The following is a 15263-nucleotide window of genomic DNA, read 5'->3' on the forward strand; positions in this document are numbered from 1 at the left end:
TGCAATAAGAAGCCTGAGCACCACAACAAAGAGTAGCCCCCGCTCGCCACAACTAGAGAAAGCCCACATGCAGCAACAAAGACCCAATGCAGCCAAAAATAAATAAATTAAAAAATAAAATAAATAAAATAAAATAGCAAAAATAAATAAAATAAAATATTAGGAATTTTAAAAAAATCCCTACTGGGTTTGCACCTTGTGGAGGAGCCCTTACTCTAGTCTACTTTTTGAGAAGCTATTCACATGTCTATGCCCTGTCAGGTGATGCTGGGAAGGCCCGGCCCACAGTCAGCTGTCCTGCCCCCATCCCCGTGCCCTGCACTCGGCTGCAGCTAGCGTGTGCTGACAAACTGGGTAAAGGAAGCTGGAAACGTGTACCCTGGGTGTGGAGAAGCCAAAAGGAAGAACAACTCCAGGAAGACGGAGGCCCACGGGGCTGAGGACAAAGCAGTGTCTGTGCCTCCTCAGAGCTGACGGGGTGCAGGCCAGCTCAGCCCTGCATGCCTGGAATCTCCCTTGACAAGTGTTTGGGCTCCTCCCTCCTGTGGGAAGGTGGGAGCCCCGGTCTTGGAAATCAGATCTGAGCAACCATGGCCAAGGCACGCTCAGGTGAAGGCCAAGGCTCTCAACCCTGGCCACACAGCACATTCACCTGCAAAGCTTGTTAAACACAGAGTACGGTCCCACCCAGACCTCCTGAGTCAGCCGGGTAGGTGAGGCCAGGGCAGCCTCAAGCGGGCTGATACCAGGCCAAGGTACGGCCCAGGTAAGCGCCCTCCACCTCCTTGACCTCCCTTGAATGAGGCAACATGGACAAGCAAAGGAGTCAGAAACAACAGTCGACAATGATTGGAGGGCAGGCGCTGGGCTAGGAAGGCACTTGACATGTACTATCTAACTGTTACTGCCCCAACTTACAGATGAGGAAACACATTTAAAGGTGTAGTCTCATTCCCAAGTGACCAGCCTGGGATCAGGACCAAAAACACCAAATACCCCATAATTAAGAAATCCAACCTTTTCTGGTTTGGCTAAGACTCTGAAGCGCCCAGGAGTGCCAAGAACCTATCTCCCAGTGACGCCTGAGCCTCGGGCACCCAAGCACTTGGTCCTGAGCCTGAGAAACAAGGGTTGTTTACCTTCACCGAACGGGCTCAGGCCAAGGTTGGGGGGAGGGGTCTTTTCAGGGTCCCTGCTTTTCCTCCAGCCCCGTTTTGCCCCCAGGCATGGATAAGCCAAGCCACTGAGTGGTCCCTTCCTGCCTGGGTCATCTCAGCCTCTGTGACTCTGCTCAGGCACCTCCCCCGGTGGGTAGGGCCCTCTGTCACACTCCCAACCAGGCTGCACTGTGACATTCTGGAGCTCTAAGCACTTCTGCCTCCATGGGCCCCTTCCTCTATTTAAAAAAAAAATTTTAAGTACATTTTCCAATTGCATTGGTATAAAGACGAATATATTATTGTATATTAAAACATTTTCTTCAGCCTGAAGTTGTTTCCTTCCAATTTTAAAAGAAATGAAGATATTTTTGCAGGCCCCTAAAACTATTATGGACCCTCAACACTGTGCCTCCTGTGTCCACTGGGCCAGCGGGCCCTGCCCCACCATGAGCGCTGCACAGTTCCCTGGATCCTGGAACCTCCCCATGGAACCTGGTACAAGCCCCTGGGTCCTTGAGGACTCAGGCCCCACATAACCCGCCCCAGAGGATCTGCTGCCCTCACCCGTGACATTCATTGCACTTATGCTGGTATTTCAATACACTTCAGACTGTGAGCTCCATGGACCTCGATAAATGTGTACTGAAGGAACACTGAAAAGAATGAACAGCAGTGAACTTTTACCAGTGGGACTACTGGATGAACCGATAGGTGTGTTTGAGGGACTTTTGCCTGGTTTTCTGGGCTCTATATTTCATATTCAAATTAGCTCAACACCCAGCCCTCTCTCACAGGTGAATAAGAGGCCAAGGTGGCCTGTGAGCTGGAGCTGCTGAGAGAAGGGCATGCCTGCATCCTTCTGTTAGGGTTCTGGTTAAGAGTGGGGTCCGGGTGCCTCATGGTCCCTAAATGGCTAGGACAATCTGTGTATTTCTAATGCTAAAGCTCTACTAGGCTGTGACACTTCAGACCCTTTGAAAGTTAGTGTAGGGGCTGATGATTGGGGATTGCTTTTAAAATATAAATCCTGGGAATTCTCTGGCGGTCCATTGGTTAGGACTCAGTGCTTTCCCTGCCAGGGCCTGAGTTTGATCCGTCCCTGGGGAAGTAAGATCCCACAAGCCATGTGGCATGGCCAATCTAGCAATCTGGAAATCCTGAAATAAAGAAAACTAAGCAATAATTAATAATTGGAATTTTTGGTATTATTTAACCTACTACATCTTTTAAATTTGTCTTTATGTTTGGTTACCTCTTTCAGACCATTTTTTCTGAATTTGTAAGTTTTCTTTTAATTAAGGTATGTTTATCCTAACAAAGAAAACATTTGGGAGTAGAAAACTATGCTTTGTCTCATAGCTAGAGTGAAGCTTCACCCACTGTAAAGCATCATGATCCCAGGCACCCCCTGGTGGAATCTACTGAAATTGCAAGCAAAGTACCCAGGAGGGGGGAAAAAAACCCTGCAAAAGGGCATATCACTTTTTTGAAGGCTACAAATATGAAATCTCCAAACACAGATCCTTAGGTCTTTACATGAGAATCCCTGATGGATAAACATTATCTAGAAATGGCATCAATATTATGTCACATACATATATAGGTTATTATTTTTAAATAAGTGTAGATGTGATTAATAAAATATGTCATCTAGAGGAGCCTCAAAATTCATACTTTTTGTTTATACACTGATATATTAAAAATATTATTGCTGTCATGTGTGAGGTTTCCCTAACTGTCCAATGTTACAAAGGGACCCTCCTACTCAGAAAGACCAGGAACTCTGGCTTTAGGGGAGAACTGACAGCCTTTAAGAAACCAAACACTGTGGCAGGCCATCCTGGATGTTGTGTCTTGAAGTGAATTCAGATGGGAATTCCACTTTGATTGACAGCAAAGAGCTTAAACTGAAACTCTGCACAAAAGACTATATGTCCATGAAAAGAGCAAAGAACTGTTGTCATATTATGTTGATCTTACAACAAAAGTGTTTATTTGGGAACTGGGGAGAAACAAGAACAGATGATGTTTGGGAAATATCTGCTCCCTCGGCTAATCCTGCCGGCACACGGCAAACAGTTCACTTGGGATGGCCCTGTGGAGCAGAGAGACTTGGGATATAGCCACCCTGGTGCCACCCAACCCCTGACCTGGTGCCAAGGCAGGATCCCAGCATCAGTAGCTCTGGACCCCATCCCCCACCCCCAGGGGCTTCAGGTGACCACCTCCCTCTCTACCCACCTAGGTGTTCCCGGATGGGAACAGGCACATACACCACTTCCACCTCCTGAGTTTTGTTTCCTCCCCTCCAAACAGGGATAATCGTTTATACTCTATAATGTTGTTGCAAGAACCAGTGGGGTCATGTATTCCTTAAGTACCCAACAGTGCCTGGAACACAGCCCATGCTCAGCCACCTGGGGCTTCAATCTGCCCCCTCACTCGACATTTCAGTTTTTATTCTCTCAGATGGCAAGTTACAGGCACTAGTACCCCCGCTGGTCCACACAACAACCCTTGGAGGTGGGGGCTCATCCCATCCCATCTTCCAGATGGGGAACAGAGGCGCTGAGAGGCCACGCGGCTCTCAACCACGGGAGAGTCACGCCTTGCACTCTAGAGCTCCCAGTCGTGAGGCCTTGTTCAATTTTAACTAGGAATGTTTTAACATTAAGAGAGAGAGAAAGAGAGAGGGAGGTAAATAAGGCTTAATTATAATAGCACGTCCTTTCTTATTAACTGTGGTCCACTGGCTACAATATATCTGCCTCTTCACACAGATGACTGCCTTTGTCCTCACAACAACCCTGCAGGAAAGTGAGCCCAAGGCCTACTGGGTGAGCCTAGCCCCCAGCCCAGGCCCCCAGCTGCCTCCCTCCTCTGCCACCTCCCCTCCTCTGCTTTCTTGTAGAAGGTGCTACAGGTAGTGGGTGCAGGAGGGAAGGAGGAGGGTCCCCAGAGACTCCAGCCCTGGGAGTGGTTTCAGGGAGGCGGCTCTGGAGGAAGGTGGCCTGCAATAAGGAGCCCTCCTGTGCCCCAGGCCTTGTACACACCTGGGGGAGGGATCTGCCAAGAATGTTCACTCCCACTAAGTGAAACCCTGGGCCACGGTTATAAGCACACTTCTTGGCCATTTCCAAGTTAACAGTTCAAGACAGGTTAAAAACAGGGGACAACGGACACTGGGTTCAAATCCCTGCTCCACCGTGGACTGGTCATCTAGGTAAGTCTCATAACTGCTCTGTGCCTCAGTTTGCGCCTCTGGAAAATGGGAATAAAATGGTGGAGGGAGGAGGTAAAGCAATTCTGGCAGCACCTGGCATGTTAGCTAACAAGCAAACCATCTGTTTTCAAGGGGAAATCATCTCCTGAGAGAAGAGGGGGTGGTGGTGGGTCCACGGCTCTGTCACTCACTAGCTGAGAGGCCCTGGCCAGGTTACTCAGCTTCTCTGGGCCTCAGCCTCCTTATCTGTAGAATGCACAGGGTGACTGTAAAGATTAAATAAGATGCTGAAGATGAAAGACCCAAAATGATGCATGGTGTTCAACAGACTTTAACATCATCTGCTCTCTGGGCTAGAAAGAGACTCTTCTAATTGCACAGACTTACTTTAGTAATTATTTGAAAGCACAAGATTGGGGGCAGGGGTAGGTTATGCAAAAGGCAGCCTGGATTACCCAGTGTATATATGCCACACACACACAATTCAAAATCTCATTGTACGTGCTTAGAAAAATGAAAAGAAAAACACCTGTTGCTGATAAAATAATTATCTCAATTTACTTCATGATATACCATCAATGTACAACCCCTTAAAATTAAAGAAAAGCAAATATCTGCTACACATAAATCATAGAACAAAGGTGCTGTCAAAACCTAAGGCACATCATTCAGGATATAGCAAATCACTATTCCTTTCTCTTTTTTAAAAGACATGGGTTCCTTGGATGGGCCTCCCTGAAAGCATGACCTGCTGGACCCTCCAAGGACTAGTCCCAGGGGCTGTCTCCCACTTGGAGTTAGAGGAGGCTGGGCCCGTCCTCACCCCCGCCACCCTCCATGGAGCTTCGCGCTGGGGAGCATCGGCTTGTTTTAAACAGTCCATCTCTAAAGGGGGAGCGAGTACCATGAGAGGCAGAGGACCTGTGGAGGGTCAGGAGAGCGTGCACCCTCAGGCTGGTGCTACCCCCCCGCCCCCCCACACTGTCACCCACACACCCTGGCCCCCCGGTGGGCTCTGGGCTGCTAAGGACACCATCTTTTCTGGAATCCTTTCTCGGTAATGCTTTCCTGGAACAACTGAAAATACAGAAACCACTCAGAGTGGGAGCTTGGAACTCTACAAACACCTGAATTCATGCTAATTACACACAAAGGCCTGTTGGAAGAGGCAGGGGGAGAAACGGTTCACACGTCGCCTGCTGATCAATTATGGCTCGTGAGAAAAACTGGCTATTCACTTAGCAGTAAGCTAACTCCTGCTTCCTACCCACGCCTGAGAGCTCAGGGCTGCTCAGTGTGAAGGGGCAACACAACACAGGGTTCCCTACAAGAGAAAAGAACCAGACACTCCCCTCCCAGCCCACGCCTTCCCACAGGCAGGCCTCTGGGGGCCTGATTTTCAAATACCTGGTCTGCATAGAAGGCAAGTCTGCAGGCACTGTTTGCATGTGGCTTCACCTTGAGATAGATACTGATATACAGATACAGATATATAGTGTTTCTTTTTTACCCATTTGAAGCTCAGGCTGGAGAAGCTGCCAATCTGGTTTCTAAGAGCGAGCAGGAAAGGGGCTGGGGTCATGTCAAAAGGGCTCTGAAGAGAAAGGGACTGAAATGAAAACCTTATCAGGGAAACGACCTTGACTTTCTCTGGAGAGGACAAATGATTGATTGTGCAAAGCAGGGACCAGGCCCACAGAACCCATGGCTAACTTCTGTGAATATCACCTCTGTCTGCAACAAATAGTACACAAAAAGCACAAAACTTTTTTTAAAAAAGAGAGAGAGGCTGAGATACAGTTCACCCCACTTGTTCACTGCCTGCTGGAGGCTAGAAAAGCAAGACCAGGGACTTCCCTGGTGGCGCAGTGGTTAAGAATCTGCCTGCCAATTCAGGGGACACGGGTTTGATCCCTGGTTTGGGAAGATCCCACATACCTCGGATCAACTAATCCTGAGCACCACAACTATTGAGCCCATATGCTGCAACTACTGAAGCCCGAGCTCCTAGAGCCTGTGCTCCGCAACAAAAGCAGCCACTGCAATGAGAAGCAAGTGCACCGCAACGAAGAGTAGCCCCTGCTCACTGCAACTAGAGAAAGCCAGCGTGCAGCAATGAAGATGCAACACAGCCAATAAATAAATTAATTTTTTTAAAAAAAGGAATAAAGTATTTACTCAAATCCAGCCTTTAAGAAAAAAAAAAAAAGCAAACCGAGACCACACTGCCCAGCCTCCATCCAGGCCACGCTCCCCACAAGGTAGAGTTTCCTGTGCCTCTTATGGTACTGCTGTGGAGGCATCAGGTTTTCCCATGGGTGGTGGTGGGGGTCCCAGAGGCTCGGTCACAGCTCCACAATGGACGCTGAGCAGCAGGTGGGACCCTCCATGTGGTGGGTCTGGGACAGAAGGCAGCTCCTGGCAGGACAGCTCTGCAGCGTTGCTCTGGGGGTCACCCCTGTGGGTCTGGCTGAGGGCTGTGCTTTCAACAATTTTGTTATCCCTGAATTTCCTGCATGAAATCCTCTTCTGCTTAAACTAACTAGAGCAGATCATGAACAGCACAGATGCTGAAGAGGCTGTTGACCAAGGTGCATGAAATCTTGTGAGGAAAAAACTTTAGTGTGGGGTAAAAAAAAAAAGACTTTGGGCAGGGGCAGGACACCTCAAAGGAGGAGGCTTGTATACACAGCGGAAATCTTCCTATGAGCTAGGACTTCGAAGGAACCAACCAGACAAACATACAAGAGAGCACCAACAACGATCTTCACTGTCGTGCTGCTAAACAGTGAAGGGTTGAAAATGACCTAAGTGAACGTCCATGCCACAGAGGGCTTGGTGAGTAAGCCGGGGCCACACGGACCATGGGCTCCCTCGCACCACAAGAGCTGGTGGTGCCAAGGAAGCGTATCCAATAACGTGGAAAAGAGACTCAACACATGCTACCCATTTTGAAAAGGCAGCCCAGAAAACAATGCAGACATTCCTCTTTGTATTAATGTACACTTTTGGGCATACATGTATGTGTGCATGTTCGGAACAGCACACACAGAGTCTGGAAGGATGTGCCCCCCGGGATGTTACTGAGATGCCCGCTCCTGTCCTGTCCCCGGGTTTGCTGGGTGTAAGAGACTGTTTCACAGCACCTGGCCTCAGGCCACCTGAGGGGGCAGCCTGCCAGGAAGGAGCCAAGTCACAAGTCTGGTCGGGGCCCCAGATGACTGGCAGGCCTGTCCCGCGCCAGGTTCACCACCTTCGGGGCCCTCCCCACTTGCTGGCCTGGCCAAGTTCTGTCTACAGTGGTCCCTCCGCCACCGGGACAGCCATGAAACGCCCCCAGTAACTTCAGCTCTAGAACGTGGTACCAGATAAGCCTTGCTTACCAGAACCCCTTGATGCAGAGACCTGTCGTGGCTCACAAAGGCCATGCAGCAGCAAGATGACATGGGCTAAGCCTCGGAAAATGGGTGACTCCCATCTGCAAAATGTTTGGTGTTTGTATGTTAAGAGCCCATTTACGCTCCGAGAGTACACTGGAAATGCTAATACGTGATGATTTAAAGATCTGACTTCCAATGGTGCATGCAGCTGACACCCAGCAACCGGCCAAATATACAAGGCTGAGTCTCTCCCCATGGAGATGACCCCAGGGCATGGAGGATGAATCACCAGGTGGAGTGGTGTGGCCGCCTGGTTCAGATGTCGAGTGGGTGGGGCTGACCCCCCCCAACAACCCCATCCTCCTCCTCCTCCTCCTCACTTCCATTAGCAGAGTTAGCACTGCAGCTGCTAAGTCACGAATCCACCACACAGAAGGACCCATAAGAAAGTTGCCACGACCGCTCCTTGGGGAGGAGGGAGGGGAGAAAGAATGAATAATTAAGCAGGCAAGCCATGGAACCTCAGGATTAGGAGTCAGGTATCAAACCCAGGTGAGGACAGCCAGGGCCAGTGGAGACGCTGCTTCAGAGCAGCTCACTGTATCTCCCACGTGGGCTGCAGAGCCGTGAGGGGAACTCAAAGGACACAGGTCGCAGACCCCACGCCCACCGCACCTGCCCCTGCACCCATGAGGTGCCGAGCCTCTGTCTGGCCCCAGAGCAAGCAGACCAAAAGAGCAAAGAGCTGAGAGCAGCTTGCACAGGCTCAGAGCAGCGTGTACAGAAAGGACAGCAAAGAGGATGGATGATTCTTGCAAAATACGCTAAGGAGAGATAAAAACTTAGGAAGGAGAGCACGTGTGCATCTAACATAGAGAGGCATGGAAGGATGGACAGACACCTGATATTCATGAGGTGCTACATATACCCAGGCAGCTGGGCAGTAAATATTCATGATACACTAAATGTTGAAAAGGTACTAAATATTCATAATATATTCATAGGCAGGAGACCGAATATACAACAGGGACCTGATATTGACCGTAATTCAGTTATCCATTGGCGACACCCACTGTAGTCCTCCGATCCATGGCTGTTTGTCAGGCTCACCAGGGAACACAGATGCAGCAGGGCAGAACTATTCCTATGCCTCTCCAGCAGAGTGTGTGTGTGTGTGTGTGTGTGTGTGTGTCTGGCCCAGGGCACCTCCCGCCTGGGGCCCTGCTGCTAGTACTTGTAACGACATATTAGCAGGGAAAGCTGACACTGCAGAGGGAGATGGACCATGTGAACCCTGCATGCCCCAGGACTCAGGGTCTGAGGGTCTCCCACCTGCTTGCACCCTCTCCTACCTGGGCTACCTTCCCCATCCCTCTGCTCTGGCTCCTGGCTTTAATTGCATCAAGGTCCTTTCCCATAGGACATCTACCACTAGCCCTGCTCAGAAGCGCTCTATAGAGCAGACTTGCTCATTTTCCTGGAACGCCATCAGATTCCGCTGCGCAAGGACCCTTTATTGCTTTAGGAGACTTTATTATTTGGAACTATAGTAAATGCCCTTTTGCCTTCTAAGAAAGACAATGGAAGAGTAACAGCTACAAGTGATTTATGAAGCGTTTTCTCCTCTGCTGATACAGGACCTCAAGTGATGCGTGTGTGTGCATGCGCGTGAGTGTGTGTGTGTGTGTGTGTGTGTGTGTGTATCCCCACCCCCATGCTATGAGGTCACAGGGACTCTAAGTGGCCGAACGGAAACCAGAGCCCTGACTGCCCCCCTTGGCTGGACCACCTGCTTTAAGAAAGCAAAAACCTCTGACATTTTCACATCCCACTCTTGGGACAGCCATTCTGAGAGTAGCTTCTTGGGAAACTTGCACACCTCAGCTAATGCTTCTGTTGCCTCCCACAGATGTGAGGATCTGGGGACAGAAACCACGGAGAGACTGGTGTCTGGACCCCAGAGGTGAGGGTGGGTATTCCAGAAGTTCTCAAACTTCACACATTCAAAAGCCTGTCCCAACACACCAGAGCTAGGAAGACACTTGAGCAAATAAATAACTGCCTACTCCTCACCTTTCAAAAGGCTCTTTGGTAATTTCTTTTCGCAGATAGCTTAATCATAAGAAAAATATCTGGGAGCGCTTCCTATCCAGATCTGCACAGGAACAGCACAAGTGTCTGCACGGAGCCAGTGGCTGACACCGGTGAGGGGGCATCCCTGGTTTCGTGGCCACACCTGTCTGATCATTTCTTGTCAATCTCCTGCTAAATTTGCTGAGCACCCCCACTGGCATCTACCAGTTTGTGACCCACTGAGCTCAGGGTTATGGGTCACAGCACTGTAAAGCAATACAAAGGATGCTAAAGTCATTCCTTAGAATCACCAATGTGTCTTAAAGACCATTTACCTGATCTGAAAGTTTGTAATGAGTTTCCGGGTGCAGATAACTAAGAATAGCAGGATTAGATGAGAATTCCTTTGATTTCCGTTCAATTGGGGGAAAACACCAGGAATTTAGAATGCTGACCATGCCTGTTGTCCTTCGTACAGATGACACTACCTGTACCAGGGTTTACAGGTACCCTGACAACAAAAGGGATACACACAACACCAGGAAGGGTCAAGTCACAGGTGGGACCCAAAAGGCCACTCCTGGGCAACCTCTGTCTCTAGGAATTCAAGAGCTCCTTCCCATGGGAAGTTCTCTTTCATTTCATATCCGTGTGGCCAAGTCTTAATGTTACTTAAAGTCCCACCTCCTCTGAGAAGCCTTCCCTGACCACTTCACCTTCCACCCACGGAGTGTGAACAAAACCCAGGGCTTGCATGTATAGCTTTAGGCTTCATAAGGGCTGATCACAGTCTCTAGACAATTCCCAAGGACCCCGAAGGCTCAATTATGACTTGGACTTTTCTGTATTCTTCCTGCTGCTTTTAGTAGTTGCCATGCACACAGTGGGTCATGCTGATGATGAAGCAGCAGTGGCGGAAACAGAGTGACCGTTTGGAAAACACTGATGCACGTGAAATTGGTCTACTGGGCTGGGCTCAGCAATGTGTAGGCAGACAGCTCTTCTCTCCCTGCCACCACCAAAGCTGCTTCGAAGCTGCTCTTTCCCCGTTTCCTCTCAGCCCCTGACTGGTAATTCCAACAGGCCCTACAGCCTTCCCAGTCTTTTTCAGCTAATAAGAAGTCCAGTGCACATAACCAAGGTCAGCTGGCCCAGAAGATGGGTGGGGGGTGGGGGGACTGGGGGAAGGGAGTTTCTGATCTATTTCCCAAGCTTGTTCCCCCCAGCTTCCTTTCCACTTTACCAGGGTACATCTGGTTTCTCCAGGGATGGGGGAGTTAAGAGAAAAAGATGTTGAAATTCCCTTTACACATCAAGAACTTTACTCTAAGCCACACTGTCCAGAGGACAAGAGATACAACCTAAGAAAGATTCCTGCCTCACAGGTAGAAAAAAAGCTCTTCCAGTACCAGGAGAGAGGAATCTGGGAGCCCCTGGCCCCTTTGCACCTTGCCTGGAGGAGAAGGGGTGGTGAGGGAAGAAAACCCCCTGGGAGGTTGGGGGGGTGCGGCATGGAAGACAGAGGAGTTTGTTCTGCCTCCTGCTGCGAACACTGGGGATTGCTCAGTCCAGCACGTACAGCAGCCTGGGCTGTTCCGCACAAACTGGGCAGGTTCCCAGGTGCCCAGTAAGGAGCTAGTGGAGACCCAGGGAGTGGGGACCTCAGGACCAGAAGCAAAAGCCAGGTCCCCAGCTATGGCTCGCTCACTCCAGTGACACCCAGCTGGACAATACTCAGTGGAAACAGGAAAAGGAGGCTCAGTGGTGGGAAACCCATCAGAGGACAGCAAGAGGCCACTTTCCTCCACACACAGATGTGACTGCAACCTTCTCCTGGAGCCCAGAGAGCACCAGCGGTGAGAAGGGGCCCCAGAGGGTGACCTAGAGAGACAAGAGATTGACTCTCTGGAGACTAAGCTGCTTTAAGCTACATAGTGGCTGAGATAAAATCACTTGAATTAGGCTCAGGAAAATCACGATCATGATCTAGGACTAGATATATCAAAAGGGAACCAAAGTTCTCTGTTAAGGGCAGCGAAATTAAGCTCACCTGTAAAAAACTTTGCACATCTCAGCTGGTGGCTGGTGACCTTCACCTCCCCATGATAAACCTCGGGGCAAGAAACACCTCTACTCAGATTCAGATGCTTCCGCGGGGTCTCCATGCAACACAAGCAGAGTTTATGAGTGTCTATGCACAAGGCACATGGCTAACCTCCAGAGGAAGAGCTGGTGGCTGCAAGCTTGCGAAGGCAAATCCAGGCCCACTGAGCCATCTCAGAAAACTTACCCTCCAGGAGGGCCAGGCACCTTCACCCATGGTCTCTCATTTAACCCTGTGAGCTGGCAATCAGGGCTCCCATTCTGCTGAGACACTGAGACTCAGCAAGATTCGGTGACAGCTCAAGATGACCAAGCTGAGCAGCAATACGAATAGGACAGCCACTCTTTCGTGTGCCTGGTCCCACGCAACAGCCAGATGCTGTGCATGAGCTGTGCAACACCCATGGAGGGGCCACTTTTAAAAATTTTATCAATGAGGAAATGTGCTCAGAGAGGTTAAGAAACGTGACTCACTGGCAAGTCTAGCCAGAGGGTGAGGCAAGCGAGGCCCTCGCTTCAGGCACAAAATTTAAGGGGGCTCCAAAAACTCCAGAAGATAAATGTTATAATGAACTGTTTTAAAACATCAAAATTAACACAAAATCCACACTGTATGAAACATCACAATTCTAAATAAAGATGGGATCGGGATCCGTGTTACTGATCTTTCCTGTTGCCTTAGGCTCCAATGTGGCTCAGCACAGCCCTGGGGCAGAGACAAGACACCAGCCCAGCTCAACCCTTCTCCACCGGCCCCCAAAGGCAGGGACCCCTGATGCTACTGCACTGCCTCCAGATATATCTCTCCTCACAATTTTATGACCTCACGGGGCTCTAAGGAGTGACCAGGATGCTCCACCACCGCAGGTGTGAGCTCCAGGGAGCCCAGGGGTCTAAACAGAGTCTCTTCCATGGTCACGTGCACGTGTTATGTAAATGAAGGAAGCGTGCAGGCTTGAATAAGGGGTGAGATATTTTAAGATATCAGTTAGGGAGTGTGTGGGGTGGGCTCTAAAGGATCACACAGCTGCTTGTCTCCCACTTGACGGATTTCTGGCTCAAAATTAAGTTTTCAGCAGTGACACGATGCCAGCTGCCGCCTGTACCCACACAAGACCAATCCCAATCCCAACGGTGGCACTCCTTGTCACTCTGCATTTCAAAAGCCAAAGCTTAGTCGGTAACTACTACATTGGAGTAACTACTTATGCTTTAATCACTTGTTCACCTCATATTAAAGCCCCAGCCTGAGATGAAGCGTCTGTTCAACAAATATGTGTTGATTAAATTTTTGACCATTTCTTAGCTCAATCCCAGAACTTCGCACTCGCGGCTTGTAATTGAACCCTAAAGCCTGTATAACAAATCAACCATTACCTGAAGCAGAAGGGAAACAGTTAATGGCTCTGTCCACTATTTTCTCCTGCCACGGCCGTTAGCGACAGGAGGCACAAATACTTCGTCTGCTAACAACTTCAACCCGGCAGACCGTCTCCCCTCTTCTTCTATTTTCTGAACACGGTCAAAGGCGAGGCTTCGCCTCACGCCCCAAAGTTAAGTCCGGCAAAGTGAGCAAAGGGAAACTTCGGGCACTTGCAGGAGCGCGTCCGGCTGGACTCGGCCCCGGGCCAGCGCTGCCCCGTGAGGCGGCCGCGGGGAGGGCGCCCCGTCCGCGGTCCGAGGGGCACCTGGCGGCCCGCGCCCCGCTCTCGGCGCCCCCAGCCCTGGCCGGCCGGCCGGCTGGGAGCGCCACCCCCGTCCGGGTCGCCAGCCCACCCGCGCCCGCGGCCGCCCCGCTCCGATGCCCCCGCCCCGGTACCTGCACGGGAGCGCGGGCGGCTCCGCGAAGCGCCGGCGGCCCGGTCGCCGGGGTGGGGGTGGCGGGGCTGCGGCGGCCCCGGGTGCGCGGACGCCCGGCCCGCACGCGGCGCAGCAGGTGGCCGCCCGGCCTCGCCGCCGCCGCCGCCGCCGGGTCGGGGCCCCGAGACCCGGACGCAGGCGCGGGCACGACCCTCCGGCGCCGGCGCCCGCCCGGCCTCGGCGCGCGCTCCCCGCCCGGGGCGCGCCGGCTCGGCTCGGCTGCTCTCGGCGCGGCGGGGGCGGACGCCGCTCCGCTCGCTCGCTCGCCCGCCGCGCGCACCTCCTCCGCGGCGCGCCGCTCCCGTCGCCGGGCCGAGTCGGGCCGCGAGCTCGTGGGGGTGGCGCCTGCGGGCCTGGAGCGCGGCGGGTGTGGGCCCGGCCGCCCGCGGGGACCCCTCCCCAGCCCGCGGCGACCCCGCCTGGGCCGGCCGGCGCAGCAGCGCTGTCGAGGCTCCGGGCCTGGCCGCCCCCCCTGGGCGGGGCCGAGGTCCGCCGGAGACCCCGAAGGCCTGGAGGACAAGGTGCTCCGGCCCCGCGACCCTGCGCTCTCTCGCGGAGGGGGATGCGGCCCCGACTCCAGCCTCGACCTCGGGGGTCACCTGGGGGCTCCACGGCGCGACGGCGCCCGGCCCGGGGCGCTCCGCACCCGCCTCGCCAAGTCGGCGGCCCGCGGGCCGGGGCCAGAGGAGGGGCACCGTGGGTGGGAATTGTACGTTTGATTAAAAGTAAAAGTTTTTTTTAATAACCGTGTGGGTCCGGAGCGTCTCCAGGCTAATTAGGGAAGCTGCCGCCTTGTGTTGGGGTGAATCATTGTTGTGACACTGCAAGTAGGGGAAGAAAGGCTGCTGACGTTTCCTTTTGGAGACGGGCTGGCCCAGGTAAGGAGAGCGTCTTAGGAAACGTGCTGGCCTCGGGTGGTCGCTCGGCTAATCAACTAGAGAGCCGGCCCTGAAGCCCCCCTCCCACCACCCCAACCACGTGCCCCTGGAGCAGGGGGCTTTCCCGGCAGGCAGGGAAGTCGCACGTGATCTGTGACCCGCAGGGAATTGCGGCCACGGCAGCTGACTCTTGAGAAACTCCCATGCCATCTAGAAGAGCTCATGCTAGCATCAGAGTGGCACTCGAGTGATACCCGACGTGTGAATCATCATGTATGTCGGCACCGTTATATGGGCACCCCCCCCCCCGAATCTGAGCCACATCCTGGGGATGGTGGGTCTGGGGATTTTCCCTGAAGACACTGAAGCTCGCATTTGAACCGCTATCCGCTGCAGAGCCAGGGTAGAAGCCTGGAAGGGGATCGCTCTACCCCTGGCTTTAAATGGGATCAAAATCCCAAATAGAAGATTCAGAGGCAGGGTAAAGACGCTGAAGACAGATCTCATTTACTTGAGCACATAAAGAGATTTAGTTAAAAAAAATTTTTTTTTTTTGTATAATCCCTTTGGTACAAGCCATTTTCTT

The 15263-nt window shown here is 52.0% G+C and overlaps 1 protein-coding gene across 4 annotated transcripts in view; it reads right to left on the reverse strand.

Moving 5' to 3' along the window:
- CRACDL (CRACD like) overlaps positions 1-13888 on the reverse strand; it is a 144016-nt gene extending 130128 nt beyond the window's left edge. The window contains exon 1 of one of the 4 annotated variants that reach the window (XM_057743322.1): positions 13759-13888. Coding sequence is in view for 1 of the 4 variants with exons in the window: in XM_057743319.1 (XP_057599302.1) it covers positions 11887-11906 (20 nt within the window). In the remaining 3 variants the exon portion in view is untranslated. Of the gene's footprint in view, positions 1-7766; positions 7790-11886; positions 11939-13316; positions 13686-13758 lie in introns of those variants that run through there. The other 3 variants (XM_057743320.1, XM_057743319.1, XM_057743323.1) reach the window with 3 other exon arrangements.
- Between the last annotated feature and the right edge of the window lie 1375 nt (positions 13889-15263).

The sequence above is a fragment of the Hippopotamus amphibius genome, chromosome 7, assembly GCF_030028045.1.
Source record: "Hippopotamus amphibius kiboko isolate mHipAmp2 chromosome 7, mHipAmp2.hap2, whole genome shotgun sequence".
NCBI classification, from domain to species: Eukaryota; Metazoa; Chordata; class Mammalia; order Artiodactyla; family Hippopotamidae; genus Hippopotamus; species Hippopotamus amphibius.